We start from the raw sequence: 18,834 nt of genomic DNA on the forward strand, positions 1-18,834 counted from the left end.
ATTTGTTTGCCAGGGGGTTACAGTGCAGTAATAGATACTCCCTCCATTGATTTCCTTCTAGTTTGCTTGTTCCAATTCTTTCCTCAGTTTTCCTATTTTAGACATTTTCTTGAAGCCTTGGGCTTCTTCCTTTGGCTCTGTCCCCTGTCCAGTGTATGTCCTTCAACTTGTGGAGATAAGGTAATCTGGTACGTGGTTTATAAAAGCTGCCAATTTGCCAGCATCTGAATTAGAATCCAGCAATTAGAACTAGGACTAAACGTGCACGTTTGATCTTATGATAAATGAATGCCTCATGGTCACCAATGTCCCTGCAGTTCTTTACCATCATACATATTTTATGTGTCCATATTTTGTTTCAGCACTGGCAAACTTTGTAATCAAAGAGACAGCTGGAGGAGTAATCAGGGCCGTTGCTGGAAAGCAAGCTGAATTTGTTTCTGAGACCTCTGAAGCCAATGTCATGGTGAAGTGGTACAAAAATGGCAAAGAAATCACGACCAGTAAGAAATTCACAATGGAAGATAAAGGGAAACTGCATAAGCTTGTGGCTTCAGTTGTAACGAAAGTAGACGAGGGAACATACATCTACACAATTGGAGATGACACTCTGATTTTTGATTGGAAAGTCTCAGGTAAGTTTGTGAGGCAAATTAAACTCCACATTTGGAGAGTTGAGTGTCTCCTGCTGTACCCGAAGGACATTGTGATCTCTGAGGTGTCTCCCTGAGGTGCTGTAAGCACAGCCATTAGCTCATAGTGCAAGTAAAACACTGTCAGGTCAAGCCTGGAGGAGTAATGCTTGTCACTGACATGTTCCTGTTCAGGGTGGAGCTGGAGGGTAAAATACCTCAAGAAATTGTCATTGAAATTCAATATCTGTGAAATTCAGCTGGCTGCATTCACAGAACCTGGCGTTAAGGTCTGTTTTTTGGTGTATATCTTGAGCCTATTTTCCATAACCCAGTTTTCATTTATGAACTGAAGCTCTACTGAAAGCCTTTCGCTGTAATCTATCTATGTGATATTGATTGATGCTATTAGTTCTTAACAGCTTGACTCTAGAGGGACTGTTCTTCTTTGGTCACCTAGTTTTAAAAGAATACATGGCTCCTGTCTATTACAATTTTTAACGCATTATTTGTTCACTGATGCCATAAATGTGCCTGGCATAGCAAGTGGCCTTGGTATATTCAGTGACTGAAAGCAACAGTTGTTGCTGTAAGAAATGCAGTACTAAGCTAGGTCTGCCTGTAGCTGACAGCCATCAGCTTGCTCCTCAGGCAGGTTCTGTCTGGATGGAATGAAGGGCTTGAAATACTGATGTGCTCATCAAACGCTGCTTGTTAGCTTAGAGACAAGGTGTTGGATAGGTTTGTTCATGTACTGAAAACACGTTACTTAGCTGCCTTCATTTTAGCTTCAGAAGAACGTGTGCAGAATACAGAATTGATTAAAAGAAATAAGAACTGTCTGCATAGAACTTACTCTTTCCTTACACAGGAGAATCAAGCACACGTTTGTATGTGAGTACCTCCAGAGGTGAAACTCCATCACCCAAATGTAATGAGCAGAGACATTACAATCAGTTCTAACTGTATCTTCATGCTGAATAAGCCTGAGTCAGGATGTAAACCACTTTCTCTTTTTTTCTTCAGATGAAGCCATTAATGTTGTCAACAAGCCCAAAACGACTCCAGAAATATCAGTCAGTCCTTCTGAAGACCTGGAGCTGGTGTGTGAGGTGTCAGCTGCAAGCGGAGCTGTCGTATGGAAGAAAGATCAAACAGAGGTGAAGCAGGACCAGAGGACAACCATCATCTGCCAGGGGACGCACCTCAAGCTCATGGTCAAAAATGTGACCCTGAAAGACCAAGGGAGCTACAGCTGTGAAACAAAAGATGACAAAGCAACATTCCAAGTGAAAGTCAGAGGTGAGAAAATGCTTGGAATCCCAGAGATAAAGTGTGATAAAATGTTTGCTCATTAAGACCGGGATGTGGTAGCATTGTGGTGGAGTGCTTGTTCATTAGGACCGGGATGTGATGGTGGAATATGGAGGCCACAAGGGTTGCAGAACACTCTAATTTTATGGGTAGATTGTGTACTCTGCATAGTTACAGGCAAAGCGCGCCCCGATGGATACAAAGTTTCACGGAAGGACCAACCAAGGAACGACACACCAAGTGGCACGATCACGACCGACCAATTAAAGGACAATACACTCGGGATGGACCTTACAAAAGAAGTTGCAAGGGACGGGAAGGTGCGGCAGTTGGAGGAACGAGGATTCCCCTGTCGCCCAGCGCTGTGGATACGAGCCTGAGGGGGCGCCCCGCCTAAATAGGCGGCCTCGGCTCCTATCCTCCCGCCCTACTCCCGCCGACGATCCGAAATTTAAAACACAAAGGCAAGGAAAAACCGGTTAACCCTTTAAATTTCGTGCACGAAAGTCCGGACGAAGACGCAGGACAGGTGAGTATAGTCCGGTCTGGGTTGGGAATCCGGCGTGTGGCGAGTGTTGTGTGCTTGTGAAGGGGGGCCGGCAGCCGGCACTAACCTGAGCGAGTGTGGACCCCACAGTAGTGCGGTTCCCATTGCCCACGAGGGCGTGGGCCACGACCTGGGGGAAGCGAGTGAATGCAACACTGAGTGAGGGCACGCCGAAGGGTGGGTACAGGGTATAAGCGGGACCCTTTCACCACCACAACCCCTAGGGCTACGGGCTCTATGGAGGGTTATTCTTTGGTATTCCCCTAGAGCTACGGGCTCTATGGAGGGTTATTCTTTGGTATTCCCCTAGAGCTACGGGCTCTATGGAGGGTTATTCTTTGGTATTCCCCTAGAGCTACGGGCTCTATGGAGGGTTATTCTTTGGTGTTCCCCTAGAGCTACGGGCACTAGGGATGATTACTATTAGGTGTTCCCCTAGAGCTACGGGCTCTAGGGAGGATTATTATTTAGGTGTTCCCCTAGAGCTACGGGCACTAGGGAGGAGGATTACTATTAGGTGTACCCCTAGAGCTATGGGCTCTAGGGAAGGATATTATAAGATCGCATCCTAGAGCTACGGGCACTAGGGGGAGCTACAGACGTTGAATAAAACAAGAGAGCAAGAAGTAAAGAACGAGATGGGGCAGTGTAAAACTAAACCATCCGCCCCTTCTAAACAACCATCCATTCCTAAGGACTCACCTCTAGGGTTCATGCTAAGTGTCTGGACGCACTATCCAGGAACAAGAAATAAAGATAAGGCAAAGATGATTTATTATTGTATAGAAATTTGGAGCGGACAACAAATTGGCCCGGCAGTATGGTGGCCTAAGTATGGTTCTAATGAAGATTGGGTACAACAGCAATTAAATTTTTGGGTAAACTCCAAAACCCCTTTCAATCAAGAAGAAAGTGACTATGCAGCAGTATGGGTCACTCGCCCAGAGGGTTTAGGAGTCCCCATTTTTAATTTGACACGAAAAGAAAAAGATGTCGAAAAACGTAAACCTCGAAGGGAAGAGGAGGCCTTAGTGGGACCCCCACCATATGCTTTACCACCAGCAATTCCCCTACCTTCTCCTCCTCAGTTGGATCATGGGCAGATGGATTCGAGAGAGGCGGAAGTACAAAAGATAGAAGGGGGAGGGCCTGTGACACGGGCAAAGGCACGACAAAATAACCTCTACCCTTTAAGAGAAATGCCCATGGGAGGTCCACAACCTCAGATGGGGTTTATATCAGTGCCCTTAAATTCAGGGGATGTTAGAGATTTTAAGAAGGAAATGGGAAATGGGTAATACTAGAAGATCCCCTGGGGGTGGCAGACAGAGTAGATCAGTTCTTAGGGCCAAATGTTTATACCTGGGAGGAACTACAATCTATTCTAAGTATACTGTTCACAGCAGAAGAGAGAGGTATGATTAGGCGTGCAGGGATGCGCATTTGGGATGCTCAACATGCCCACGGGCCCGCTGCGGATATTAAATGGCCCTTACAGAATCCGCAATGGGACCATCAAAATCAACATCATAGGACTCACATGCAGGACCTGCGAACTATCATTATCCAGGGCATTAGGGAGGCAGTCCCAAGAGGTCAGAATATAAATAAAGCTTTTAATGAAAGACAAAAGAAGGAGGAAACACCCACTGAATGGCTAGAAAGGTTACGCAAGAATTTACAACTATATTCAGGATTGGATCCCGATACACCGATAGGCCAGGCTCTGCTCAAAACACAGTTCGTAGCTAAGGCTTGGAAAGATATCCGCAAGAAACTAGAAAAGATAGAAAATTGGCAGGATCGGGGGCTTGATGAACTTTTGAGGGAAGCTCAGAAGGTATATGTAAGAAGGGAGGAAGAAAGACATAATAGGCATAGGATGATGGTAACAGCGGTCAGAGAAAGTAGGGAATTGGAAAGGAAAATGGGGGGATGGACGCAAAATCGAATTCCAGGACAGCAAAAATTTAGGAAGCCTGAAAACAGGGAGGAGGAGAGAATATGCTATTATTGCAGGAAAAAAGGACACCTGAAGAGGGACTGCAGGGTTAGAATGAGAGACGAAAAGTCCTTCCAAGAAGACTAGGGGTGTCAGGGGCTCTATATATTGGGGACCCAGAAACAACAGGAGCCCTTGATAAAATTGAAAATTGGTCCCCAGGCTGAGGAGGTAGAGTTTCTAGTAGATTCAGGAGCAGAAAGGTCTACTATACAACAGATCCCCCTCGGATGCAAACCTTCCCGGGAAACTACCAAAGTAATAGGAGCAAAGGGAGAACCCTTTACAGTAGGAATAGTTAAAAATGTAATGATAGAAGCAGAGTCCAAAGTGGGGTTGGGTGATTTCTTGATACTGCCTGAAGCGGAGTTCAATTTGTTAGGACGGGATCTGATTATTGCATTAGGCATAGGACTAGAAGTAGAGAATAAAGAATTGAGAAATCATCCCTAGGTATGGGGTAACAGAAGTAATAGATTCAGATCAAGGACCACACTTTACATCAAGAATCACTAGAAATATAGCTGAAGCCTTGGGAATAAAATGGGAAGAACATACTCCCTGGCACCCACAGAGTTCAGGGCGAGTAGAGAGAATGAATGGGGAACTAAAAAAGCAATTGGCCAAATTAACACTAGAAACTAAGCTCTCATGGATAAAATGCATTCCCCTTGCCCTCTTAAACCTTAGGGCCCAGCCCCGGGCTGACATAGGAATATGCCATATGATGCGGGAACCCCTAAAGATCACCCGGGGGTGTTAGATAAGAACATTCAAGCTTATATCACAGAATTAATGAAGTATAAACAGGAATTGTGGAAAAAGGGACAATTGACTCAAAGACCCCCTCTTGACATTACCCTCCATCAGATAAAGCCTGGAGATTGGGTTCTGATAAAGACCTGGAGAGAAACCACACTGCAGCCTCGCTGGGAAGGTCCCTATCTGGTATTATTGACTACCAATACTGCCATCAGAACTGCTGAAAAAGGATGGACACATGCTAGTCGTGTTAAGGGTCCAGTACAAAATCACGAATGGAGAGTCACTAGTCCAGCGGGTGATTTGAAAGTAAAACTGTCACGAAACCCTCCGTCAAGGAAAATGAGAACATGAATTAACAATGATTGTATAAACGTATCAGTATAGAATTTAATGTAGAAGGGAATATTTTGACTATTGTGAATGCAACTGTCGGGATATGTTTTAGAAAGGTAGTGGACCCACTGCGAAAATAGGAATACACAAATTGGTTATTAGCCTTCAGAGTGGCCGTGGAAATTTTAATAGAAGGGGGTAAACCTGGGGGTGAATTTGGATCCTTACCAGCATCACTTAAGTGTATAACCAGTGGGAAAAAGAATAGGGTGCAGTACCCCAAAGACCCACTTAAAAGGGAAGCAAAACCAGCCCCTCCTGAAGAATACTCTTGCTGCCGAGAAGATTATACACCCCATGGCTCGAGGCAACCGAGTCGATGGGCGAGGCAGAGGAGATAAAACATGTGGAGGGGTCTGCTCCATTATGAATGAATCCAAAGATTTAGGATCCAGAAGATACCCCAAGACTGGAAATAACTCCCCCGAGCAATTAAAGACTCACTACTGCAGTGGGAAAACTGCCTATCTAAAACTAGCTCAATTGATAATAATATTAAGTCTCATTAATGAGGGTTGGGGTACAGAGGTACAGACACATGAGCCATTTAAGTGGTCCCTAATCAGATGGGAAGATCAGAAGGTGATAAGCACAGACGTGACCCCAGGCGCTCCCATCCTTAAAAGTCAAGTATGTGACTTAGTACCAACACAACCATGCCTGAATCGCAAGGCAATCTATGCTTGCCCAGCATCAAATCCAGGGAAAAGTTATTGTAATTACCCAGGGGAATATTATTGTGCATACTGGGGTTGTGAAACGGTTTCACTGGGATTTCTGCCAGGGGGGGGACAAGATGAATATATAACAATTAGTTGGGGTCCCTCAGGTTGTACACCTCCGACTTATGGGACTCACTCTGGTGAAGGAACATGCCAACATTTAGAGATAAAAATCCTTAAAACAGAAAACACAGTGTGGTGGATAGGAAAGACTTGGGGGGTACGAATGTGGGAGCCTGGAAGAGACCGAGGGGGCCATTTCCTTATTAAAAAAGAAAGAGTTCCGCCAGACCCCCCAATAGGTATAGGACCTAACGTAGTAATAAATAACAATCAGAATAAGACAGAAGCTGTTACTGTAGGCCCGACCGAAGCAAGCCCTTATATTACCGAATATGGCACCCTTTGGAAAATAATTCAGTCTAGTTTCAAGGTGTTAAACAACACCCACCCAGAATTAACTAAGGAGTGTTGGCTATGCTATGATATAAGACCCCCTTTTTATGAAGCAATAGGGTCCGTAGCGAAGATTAGGAGAAGAAATGGGACTAACCCAGCAGAGTGCCTATGGAAAAAGGGAAGGCCTAATGTTCCAGGGATAACTCTAGCACATGTTACTGGAAATGGTGTGTGTGTGGGAACTATACCTCTAGAAAAACGACATCTATGTAATAAAACTATAGAAGTACAAAGTCAGGAGAAACCCTCAGACTGGCTCCTACCCGCAGACAATGCTAAATGGATATGTGCCAAATTAGGGGTCACTACATGCTTATCGACTAAGATATTTAATCAAACCACCAATTACTGTGTACAAGTAATTATAGTTCCACGAATCATATATCACCCTAAAGATTATGTGATCAGTCAACAAGAAACCTCTGAACATCACCTGATTAAAAGGGAGCCATTCACAGCCCTAACCGTTGCAATGCTATTAACTATAGGAGGGGCCGGGCTGGGGACTGGAGTAGCATCTTTAATAAACCAGCCACAGGGACTGAAAACCCTTAGACAATCTGTGGATGAAGATCTACAGAAAATAGATGAAGCCATCAATGTGCTTACAAAATCCGTACGGTCTTTATCAGAAGTAGTGTTACAAAATAGAAGGGGGTTGGATCTTCTCCTATTGCAGCAAGGGGGACTATGTGTGGCTCTTAAAGAACAATGTTGCACCTATGTTGATCAAACGGGGGTAGCAATAGATACAATGGCTGAACTAAGAAAACAGTTAGAACAAAGAAAAAGAGCCCAGGAGTCTCAAAGAAGTTGGTATGAAAGTTGGTTTAATGGTTCCTCCTGGTTCACTACATTATTATCCACAATAATGGGACCGGTTATTATGATAATATTAGGTTTGACCTTTGGACCCTGTATTTTAAATAGACTAATCGTTATCGTTAAGAACAGGCTAGAGGCAGCCCACCTAATGGTAATTAGAGAAAGATATGAACCCCTTGATGGGAAACCAGAAGAGGATGCTCTAGAATGGAGTCGACAAGAACTAAAACGGTTTAATGAGCAAAACAAAATAGTACAGTAAAAGAAAAGGGGGGACTGTGATAAAATGTTTGCTCATTAAGACCGGGATGTGGTAGCATTGTGGTGGAGTGCTTGTTCATTAGGACCGGGATGTGATGGTGGAATATGGAGGCCACAAGGGTTGCAGAACACTCTAATTTTATGGGTAGATTGTGTACTCTGCATAGTTACAGGCAAAGCGCGCCCCGATGGATACAAAGTTTCACGGAAGGACCAACCAAGGAACGACACACCAAGTGGCACGATCACGACCGACCAATTAAAGGACAATACACTCGGGATGGACCTTACAAAAGAAGTTGCAAGGGACGGGAAGGTGCGGCAGTTGGAGGAACGAGGATTCCCCTGTCGCCCAGCGCTGAATTGCCTTTTTGTTTTACCCGCTACAATTAATAAAAGTTTCTAATTGGAACATTATCGGCTCATTGCTTATAAATTGATGACATAAAGGAACGCTTCATTTTGTGTGTCTTACATTTGGAGGATCAACTGACAGCCTCTCTGGTGCGAAACACTTTGGCTATAGGACTTTCTTTGTCATCTAGTGTCATAGCTACACTTTTCTACATGTGCTTTTCCATCCAGGAATGAATCACTGCAACAAACCATAGGCAAGGAGGGTAACTTGTGCAGCTCTTATAGTCAGCTGGTGTCTGCAGGGTTACAGTGCAAGAGCACACGAGGCATGCAAGGAGTGAGAAAAGGGGAGGTGTTTGAAGAGATCTGGTTACAAAATTTGAATGACACAATTAGGTGGAAAATGCAAATAATCAGACTCATAAATGGCCTGGGTTGCAAAGGCCCACAGTGCTCATCCAGTTCCAACCCCCTTCTTCCTATGTGCAGGGTTGCCAAGCAGCAGCCCAGGCTGCCCAGAACCACATCCAGCCTGGCCTTGAATGCCTGCAGGGATGGAGCATCCACAGTCTCCTTGGGCAACCTGTTCTAGAGGGCCGTTCCCTTCTGATTTACTGGAAATGTAGAGAGACATCAGAAGAAAAAAAGAGAAGGGAGGAGGTTCAGCAGTGCATGCAGGTGATCTAAATCTCATGTCCAAATCTGCTATCAGACTTCGAAATGTTTAGATTTATGATATGATATGAACTGATATGCCTATCATTTCCCAAGGCAAAATAGAGGGGAAAGTATTTTCCTGTCTTAATGCGGCATCATGATGGTCCCTGTGAAGGGCAAGTATAGTGAAAATGGGGAACTGGAGTAAGGTCTGCAGCAGACTACAGCAAAATGGTGTGACTGTTGTGATGTCCCTGCAGAGAAAGAAGACGTGTTTACAAACAAGGACAAGGTACAAAAGGAGGTGAAGGCTGTACTGACTCAAAATGCCACGCTGAGCTGTGAGGTGGCCCAGGAGAAGACGGAGGTGAAGTGGTACAAGGAGGGGAAACTGATCACCTCGAGCAAGAATTTCAAGGTGGAGTCAGAGGGCAAACAGCGTCGGTTGGTGGTGAGCCAGGTAGAGAAGAAAGATGCAGGGGAGTACAGCTGCGAGGCTGCTGGCCAGAAACTCACCTTCAAGATTCATGTCACAGGTGAGAGAAATTGTTTTGACTGTATTGAACCCCCCAACAAAGAAGGAGGGGAAATTTAAGTGGTTTGACACATTCAACCCCAGCATTCAGTGATGTAGACGGTGCTTAAATTCTGTTTAATTCGTGTGCTTTTCTGTTTGCCTTCTGAAGCTATGAACACTTAGGACTTGGATAGCCTCAGCTTAAGACAGGCTGGAAATAATTTGGGAATTTCCCTGGGGATCTCAAGTAGATGCAATGATAGCAAAATGAGAAGTCAATAATTACAGGGGAAATTAAAGGTTATTAAAGATATCTTCAGGGCACAAGCACACCCCTGCAAATGCTTCTTCCTAAATAGTCTCAGAGACAGCATTTGGTCACAATGCTAGATGGCAGCATTGGTGGTTTCTATTAAATTAAAGAAACCTGCACTTAAAAAGGTTTTCCCGTATTTTCTTTTGTTTTCTTCTCTATAGCAGGTGCAAAAGAAATGCTTAAAAATAGAAAGCCTTCAAGCTGGTGCTTTTCATTCCAGAAATGGAGGAAGACAGGCATTCTATTTATTAGGAGAGTCTGATAAGAAAGTGGAAAAAAGCTTTTTACCAGGGTCTATAGCTACATAACAAGGGGCAATGGTTTCAAAAGTGAAGAGGGTAGACTCAGTTTGGACATGAGAAAAGTTCTTCATGATGAGGGTGGTGATACACTGGAACAGAAGGCTGTACTGACTCAAAATGCCACGCTGAGCTGCGAGGTGGCCCAGGAGAAGACAGAGGTGAAGTGATAAAAGGAGGGGAAACTGATCATCTTGAGCAAGAAGTTCAAGGTGGAGTCAGAGGGCAAACAGCGTCGGCTGGTGGTGAGCCAGGTGGAGAAGAAAGATGCAGGGGAGTACAGCTGCGAGGCTGCTGGCCAGAAACTCACCTTCAAGATTCATGTCACAGGTAAGACAGGTGTTGTCTGAAATTCAGCAGAGAACAGTAAAGTAAAATCTAGTTTCTATTATACAGTGATCCAGGTGCAGTAGTCTGTGCTGAGGTTTTTTCCCTATACTTGATTGCCTGGGTTTGTAGCAAGTATGTGGTTTTAGTATGGCACAAAGACCTGTTTCAGTCTGTCTGTAGAATAATAATTACTGATATATGTACAATGGAAGCAATATTCAAGATATTATTCAAATCTCTCCTGTGCCTGAGATCCCAAACTGTAAGTCTTGTTCACCAAAACATTTGACTAAGATAAGTATGTGCAGTGAGGCTGGAGTGCATGTTCTACGTGCAGCCTTTCATGGCAGGAGAAGCAGGAACTTCTCCTAGTAGTACACTGCCTTTTTACTATGCCTTTATGTTGGAGGCTGCATCTGGATAGGTGAGTCTGCTACTCACAGTAAGAGACCTGGTAGAGCTGACTATTCCCAGAGCTCAAAGTAAGATAGATATCTGCAAATCACACACAAAGAACAAAGGACTGCGTTGGTGAGCATATTTCCTTTGTGCCTTTGACAGTCACAGTTGTGGCAATGGTAGAGGCCATGAGGAGTCTGTTCAGGAAGCCAGGAGTACTGTTCTGGGTCATGAAAAGGCAGCCAGTGGTTTGACTATCACATGTTTATGTGTTTTGATGTTTCACAGTGGGTCTTAAGTAAAAGGAACTCAGGTTTTGGTTGCCTGCAGGACAGATGTTCTTTTGGGTTCAATATGTTTGCATAGTGACTTGCAACCATGGGACTGGTGTTCAAGGACCCTCTTGGTTGCTTCAGTTCCTAGGTTCTTTCTTGCCTAGATTTGACACTTTGTTTCAACAGAAGAGCTGATATTCTCTAGTGAAGGCTATTAGTTTGGGCACAAGTGGTAACCTAAACCTGTTCCAACCTGCACATACAAACCTGCAAGATGGTCTCATTTCAGTCCCTCAGTCAATACTTTTTCTTTTCTTCCCTCAGAGCCAAAACCTGTGTTTATAAACCAGGAGCAGGTGCAGAAAGAGGTGCGTGCTGCCCTGGCAGCAAGTGCCTCCCTCAGCTGTGAAGTAGCACAGGATCCAAGCGAAGTAAAATGGTACAAGGATGGAAGACTGCTTGCCACCTCCAGAAAGTTCAGACTGGAATCTGTGGGCAAAACACGGCGTCTGGTTGTGGAGCAGCTGGAGAGGAAAGATGCTGGAGAATACATCTGCGAGGCTGCTGGCCAGAAGATGACCTTCAAGTTGGAAACAACTGGTAAGCATTCGCTTTGGGAGCACTAAGCAGCTGTTTATGTGGCTGAGAGGAGGACTGGCTGTCTTCTACCCTGTGGGCATGGAACAGCCACAATTCCCCCTGAGGGAATATTTGAATATATTAATTCCTTTGGCTATGTTAGAGCTCATCATGAGGTCAGCTGATGTTCTTTAAATGCTCGGAGTCTAGCAATGTGGGGAAGTGGACTGCTATTTGCTGTTGAGCTTTAGGCTAAGAAGCCTGATTTTAGAGGACCTGACTTCCCCTTTCCCTTCCCCTCTCCTCCCCTTCTCCCTGGACTGAGCCTGCATGGTTTGAGAATGATTTCAGATCAAGGTAAATGAGGAATAGCCATGTGAAAACCTGTTGTTTTACTGCACTATAAGAGACACTTAGTCAAAAGACAAGTGTGTGTTCCAAGCTTGAGATTGCAGGAGATCCTAGAAACAACTCAGCTGCTCAAACCTGTAGTCTGGCTGAATATTTTATTGTCAGTTATGGTCATAAAAGGTCATGGGTAAGTTGGTCCTTCTTGTGATATACTTCTAGGCTTTCATCAGGGAAAAGCTTAATTAGTCCAAATAATCATAGCAGAAAGCACACCAAGAGCATGAGAGTGAAATTTATACTTTCTTGACGTGAAGGAAAATTTTACCTGGTTCTGCCATTCCCCAAATGTTTGTTTCCTTATGACAAGAAGAACTTTGCAAAAGTAATTTTTTTTTTTCAGTCTTGTGTGCAACACAAAAAGGGGTAGAATCTAGGAGGCCACCTGAAATGTTTTTTCCATCTGGAAGGATCCATTTAAGAGCACCCATGGACCTGGTTATGAACAAGTTTTCTTCTTTGCAAAGGCTGTTGCTTAATTAGCAGATACTGTACCTGGGAGAGTGTGAAAGACAGAACTGTTTTTCTTTTATTGTCTCAAAGTTTGCTTTCTTGAGGCCTTTCTGATGATAAGACTCTGACAGGCAACTGCTAACTATCCAGGAGGGTGAATGGTGGGTGTTATCATGCCATCCCTGCTTAGGACTGCAAAGATAAGCAGGAACAAGACAAGCAGTCTTTTCCAGGGGTGCTGCTGGGAGGAGCAGACCCCTGCAGAAGGTGGTAAATCTTGTGTGTGGCAACAGAGACCTCCAACCCTTGCTGGCTTATCTGTGGGACAGGAATGTCAGAAAAGATAGTTTTAAATCATTTTACAAAGAAGTGTTTGTTAAGAAGAAGAAAAACCCCCACCGAAATGGGGGATAAAAGGCCCTCGCTAAACTGGGGACTTTGGAGACAAACTCCCAAAGACACCTTTGACGGAGAATTCCCTGAGGGGAAAACTTTGTCGGAAGAACCCCGGGACCGGCTTGCTGCGGAACTCCCTGGCTGTCTCCCATCCCCTGCGGCGATCAGACGAGTTCCTGAGATCAATGGACCTACTGTATACCTCACTGGACCCACGGTGGTGACTATCTCTTTCGCTCTCTGCAAAGACTCCTTGCTTACATTTCCTACTTTTTCTATCGCCTACCTTCCCTTCCCCATCTCCCTAAAAATAGCTAGGACAATAATAAACTGGTTGGACCAACATTTGAACCGTTGCTTCTTAATCTCACGCCGGGTATACACATATCAAAGAACCTTGCCTCCCTCCTACAAATTGGAGCGAGACAGAGAGGAAGAGGGAAGTAACTTGTTTTGGAAGTCCTGATGCTATTCAAGCATTCAAGGCCAGGCTGGATGGGGCTTTGTGCAATCTGGTGTAGAGGGAAGCATCCCTGCCTACAGCAGGGGGTTTGGAACTGGATGATCTCAAAGGTCCCTTCCAACCTAAACCTTTCTCTGATTCCTTTGATGATTCTGTTTCTCAGCTGCTGGTGTGAGATCTCCAACCTCTCCCCGTTGTCTTTCAGTGCAGCAGATGAAGCTGGTGAAAGGTCTGCAGCCCCTGGAATTCCCTGAGAAGGGAACTGTCACCTTTTCGGTGGAGGTGTCCCATGAGGATGTGGAAGGGACTTGGCAGAAGGACGGCGTGCGGCTGAAGCCTGCACCAAATATCACGATGGGTGTCCAGGGGAAGAAAGAAGATGACCTTGAAGATGCAGGACTCATTTCCTTTAAAGCAGAAGGCATTAATTCATCGGGGAGGCTCACTGTGACAGGTATTGGTTGGTGCAAAGTGTCATTATCTGCTCTTGTCCCAGATTACTTGAACAGCAGAACCAGCTTTCCTTCCAGCTGCAAAGAATGTTATGCACTGGGCTATTGCCACCAGAGTATCCGTGAAATATCAAGAGGATTGTTGTAACATGATTGTATCTAGCACAAGTAATGATAATGTGCTCAAATTCCAACTAAATCCACATCCTTCTTTCTCCTTCTCAGAATTGCCTGTGAAAATCAGCAGACCATTTGCAGACATTAGCGTCATTCAGAAGGACAAGGTCACGTTTGAGTGTGAGCTGTGCAGGCCCAAGGTGGACATCAAGTGGTTCAAGGTATGGCATGTAATGGTTTTTTCATTTCTGACTTCTCTGGAAATGAATGAGAGCCTTTAATTTCACTTCCAAGGGATGCGAGTCTGAGCTTTTCCTTGATAGCTTTTGCACTGCTCTCTTTTCTTTATGCTCTTTTATTTGCCCAGATCAGCACTCTTTGTTATTATGTCCTGAGTTCATTTATCAAGTTGAAATTGAAGTTTGTTTTGGTTTTATTGTGAACTTTTTAGGTCATGCTGCACAAAATATTGTTGGTTGAACTACAGTACAGTCTTGAGCTTCAAGTCTAACACAGAAATTCTCAGCCGGGATTTTGTAGCCTTGTTGTGAACTGGGTTTTTGGGGTGAAATCTGAGTTTTCTTTGCACCTGACAGTGTGAGAATTTGCTCTGGCACTTTGTGTACCTCCGCGGTGCTCAGCTGTTCCTTCCCTTACTTGGGGATAACGTCATTTATTCAAGGTGATGTCCAAACAGGCTTGTTAACAGTCCTCTGCAGTGCTTTAAGCTGTCATAGGTCAGCCAGAATTTCTGCATGTTCTATAGCCATTCCTACATGTTGAAAACACTGCACTGTGCTTAAGCTTCAGCATATGTTCCAGTAAGCACAGTTCCATTAATTCTAGGGGAGTGGGTGAATTAAGCATAGATCTGAAGGCTCCCTTTGCTCAGTGCAGAGATGGAAGGACTCATGGAGATCTGACTTGATATTTTCCCTTCTAGGATGGGAAGGAGCTCTGTCAAAGTAAAAAAGTGGGCATTACTTCCCAGGGAAATAAGAGAAGTCTCATTATTCACAAGTGTGAATATGAAGATCAGGGAACATCCACATGCTGAGCAGCCTAAGACAAGTTTAGGTAGTTGGCAACAGGAGTAAGGGGGCTCAGGAGGACACTGTAGAGTAGTGTGAAAAATGAGCAAAGAGAGTTACTAATTGATGCCTCTTGGAAAGTAGTCCAAGAGTGGTCCTCTTCATAAACTCTCCTCTTGTGTGTGGTTTTATCTTTCCGTGCAAGTGGCTTTTGGTTTGATTCAATTGCAGTGTAGATCTCTGCATTCCTGTCCAGTTTTTTGTTTGTTGTTTTGGAGGAGAATTAGCACAAAGGGAAGCTGTTGTGTTAGAGTGGACCAGGGTGCTGTATGGCTTGTCTCTAGGAAAACTGCACAGAGAGTTGTGTGCCATGAAATATTTGTCTTCTGTGGTCCGTGTCAGCAGTGTCAGAGTTAACACCTGTCTGTGGCTTTGTGCCATTTAGTACATAAACCCACACTTGGCAAGTCAGAGAACACTACCCTGTGTACTGAGCTATCAGCCAGCATCTGGTAGAGGCTGGGTAGAGCAGGCAGGCCTCCTCTAAGTGACAGCCAAAGGGCCTGTGAATGCCTCACCATGTCCGTGCTTCCCTCTGTAACAGGGAAGGTGATTCTCACAATTGGGGTAATAAACTGTTCCTGATGCAATGAGGTGTTCATAACAAGTGATGTGTAGATCTCCCTTATCTCATAATGTCTTTGCCTGCCTGCAGTGAATATGCAGGATACAGGATCATATACCAGCTTCTTTGAATTACTGCTCATGTCAGGAGATAAAATCTGCCTATTCTTTGAACTAACACTGGCGAGGGTTAGTTATTCTGGCTACCGAGAGAATGGCACAGCAGACTAAACTCTTTCTTTTCCTTCTTTGTCAAATGCCTTTTCATCCAACTGCGTGTCCCATAGATATTCAGAGCAGTGTTGGCTGAGGGAAGTGGAAATATTTATCTCCTGTGTGTATCTGCCACCCTATTTAGGCATGTCCCTCCTAGCAGAGTGCAGAGATTGGAGGAGTTGGATTAGGCAGTGGTTTCCCTTTTGCTCACAGAACCACTTGTTCTGTGGTCTCCCAGCTACCCTGTGCTCAGTGGCCTATGCAAGATGGAGCGGAAAAGGCACATTTTATGAACAAACAGGAACCTTTCTGGTCAGATTAATACCTGTGCTCTTTTAGAGAGATTTAGGTACTAGAGGTTTTATGTACTGGAATAGGCTCCTCAGAGAGGTGGTTGAATCGCCATCCCTGGTTGTGTTTAAGAGCCATTTGGATGTGGTACTCAGGGATATGATTTAGTGTAGGGTTTCTAGAGTTAGGGTACTGGTTAGGCTGTGGTTGGACTTGATGATCTTCAATGTCTTTTCCAACCTGGGTAAATCTATGATTCTATGCAGGAACTCTTCTCCTGATGTTAATCCAAGTTGTATCCAGGCCCTTCAGAAGGAAAAGGATATAGCAGCACAGAAATATGGTCTGATTCTGACATAAATAAGTGCAGACCTGGAGAGTTAAAAGGGATTGTGTGATGTTCAAGGGATTTTGAAGCAAAGATGTCCCCTAGGTAAGATTTGTGGCTGACATTCCCCATACATTGTTTGTGGGCACACAAGCTAAGGAGAGACTAGTGATGAGCATGCAGAGAAGCCAATGGTTCAGACAGGTTTGTAGTGACACGACATTGTAGAGTTCTGTCTCGTTCTCCTTGGCATAGTTTGGAAAATAAAGATGAGGTGATTGGTGGTAACAATATCGCTTCATCAAGGTCAAGCCATGCCTGACAAACTTGGTGGCCTTTCATGATGGAGTAACAGCATCAGTGGATAATGGGAGAGCAACTGACATCATCTACCTGGACTTGTGCAGAGCATTTGATCCCGTCCTGCATGACATCCTGGTCACCAAACTGGAGAAAAACGGTTTTGATGGATGGACCAGTTGCAGGATAGGGAACTGTCTGGATGGTCACACTCAGAGAGCTGCAGTCAATAGGTCAGTCTCCAGGTGGAGGGTGGTGTTGGGACCAGTGTTCTTTAACATTTCTGTAGGCAACATGGACAATGGAATCAAATGCAGCCTCAGCAAGTTTGCAGATGACGCCATCTGCAAGTATTTGGAGGTAACCAGCTGCAGTGAAGTGAGCGATTTCAGTGCCTATTTCTGATGGTGGCAGTGAGTTCAGAAGTCACACTGAATTGATGGTACCTGTTTCCATTCTGACAAAGGCTGTAGTTGCAGCTGACTTCCCGAGGCTGCCATACGTGGTGGTGACGCAGCCTTGGGCTTGTGCGTTTGCATGACTCCCACCTTTCCTTTCTGTGTCTTGCAGGTCAGCTGGTGCTGGAAGCGGCCGGTATCTGAGTAGGAATGAAGGTGAGTGCAGGAGCAGCTGCTGAGGGGAGGAAGGAAGTCCATGCTAATGAGCTCTGAAGCATCTGCAGGTCCGGTACCAGAATAGGCAGCAGTGATGCAGGGGGCTCCCCAGCAGGAAGCTGTCTGATCCAAATGCTTGCTGAGAGTTTGGAAGCCCAAACCCTTATGGTCTCTGTAAGGGTGGCTAATAAAAAGATGTTAACCAAGATGGTGGTAAATAGTCAAAGGTTATTAGCAAAGGGAAACTCACCAATATTGATACCTTGACCAGAAAGCTGAGGCAGTCTCAACTGGGGAGCAATCTCCAAGAGATGCTGCCTCAGTGGTGGTCAGCCTTTAAATGAGGTCTCAGAGGAGGTGGAGTCAAGGTCCACCCCTTCTGGGAGCACAGCTAGATTACTCTCACCTGTGCTCCCGCAGCTGACCCAACACTTGCCTCAGCTGATTAATCAAAGGTTCAAGCTGTGATTTCCCATACAGTCTCAAAGCTGAAGGCAGCATCTCCTTGATCTGATGGTGGTGTGCCTGAGTGAGGGAGTGATCCAAGCTGGATGCAGAAGAGTCATCTTAATTTCTCTGCTATTTTACTTCAGATGACATCTATTGGGTGTTGGTTTCTTAAAATTTGGATCTAGGAGGTGGCCTCTCCCTTTGCTTCTGGTGAAAGCACAGAAGTGCAGCAGGAGTAGAAGACAAAGAGGTTTTCTTCGTGACAGGAACACCAATTATTTGATTCAAATGTGTAACTGTGATGAAGATGGTGAAGAACAGATCCGCCTCAAAGACATGCTTGATCACATAAGGAATGAGCATGTGATCCAAGACAGCCAGCGCGGCATTAGCAGGGGAAGGCCATGCCTAACCAATCTGGTGGCCTTCTATGATGGAGTGACGGCATTTGTGGACAAAAGGAAGGTAACAGATGTCATTGACCTGGACTTGAGCAAGATCTTTGACATGGCCCTCCACCACATCCTTATCTCTAAACTGGAGGGATGTGGATTTGACAGGTGGACCACCTGGTGGATAAGGGATTGGTTGAAAGGCCACAGACAGAGGGTGGTGATTCATGGTTCGATGTCCAGGTGGAGGCCGATAACAAGTGGTGTCATCCAGGAATCTGTCTTGGGACCAGTGCTTTTTAACATGGTTATCAGTGATACCAATGATGCAATCGCGTGCACCCTCTGCTGTTTGCTGTTTGCACACAGGTGCACACAAAGGGGTGTTTGTGGAAGGTGTAGGCACTTAGGTGTTCCCAGGGGTGGTTGGCACACGTCTGTGAATGCAAAGGAGGGCACACGATGCAGTGCGTGCATGGGGGTGTGCAAAGCAGGCAGGGTGGCACACGGGTGTGCGTTTGCACATGGATAGGGGAAGGCTGGGGTTACAGGTTGACCTGTGCTGAGGTGAGTGGGAGCTCACGGTGTTGCTCAGTGGTAGATTTGTTCACACTGAGTGCTAACAGGAAACTCGCACACCCTTTTTGTTT

At 45.1% G+C, this 18,834-nt stretch overlaps 1 protein-coding gene across 1 annotated transcript; it reads left to right on the forward strand.

The window, feature by feature from the left end:
- Positions 1–11,397: 11,397 nt before the first annotated feature.
- Positions 11,398–17,537, forward strand: LOC146755139 (obscurin-like protein 1). Its single transcript, XM_085526402.1, has 4 exons — positions 11,398–11,670; positions 13,575–13,823; positions 14,047–14,159; positions 17,299–17,537. Exons 1-4 carry the CDS (start codon positions 11,646–11,648, stop codon positions 17,332–17,334), a joined length of 423 nt encoding a protein of 140 aa, XP_085382528.1. The 5' UTR covers positions 11,398–11,645; the 3' UTR covers positions 17,335–17,537.
- The last annotated feature ends 1,297 nt before the right edge of the window (positions 17,538–18,834 follow it).

The sequence above is a fragment of the Coturnix japonica genome, chromosome 36, assembly GCF_054131305.1.
Source record: "Coturnix japonica strain WE chromosome 36, WE-NBRP24, whole genome shotgun sequence".
NCBI lineage: Eukaryota > Metazoa > Chordata > Aves > Galliformes > Phasianidae > Coturnix > Coturnix japonica.

What these genes read in the sequence shown, in the direction of transcription:
- LOC146755139 (XM_085526402.1), top strand. Translation starts at nt 11,646, where the DNA reads ATGACCTTCAAGTTGGAAACAACTG. An exon ending in GGGGAGGCTCACTGTGACAG is followed by an intron (nt 13,824 to 14,046) that starts GTATTGGTTGGT and finishes TCTCCTTCTCAG; the next exon opens with AATTGCCTGTGAAAATCAGC. An exon ending in TGGACATCAAGTGGTTCAAG is followed by an intron (nt 14,160 to 17,298) that starts GTATGGCATGTA and finishes TGTGTCTTGCAG; the next exon opens with GTCAGCTGGTGCTGGAAGCG.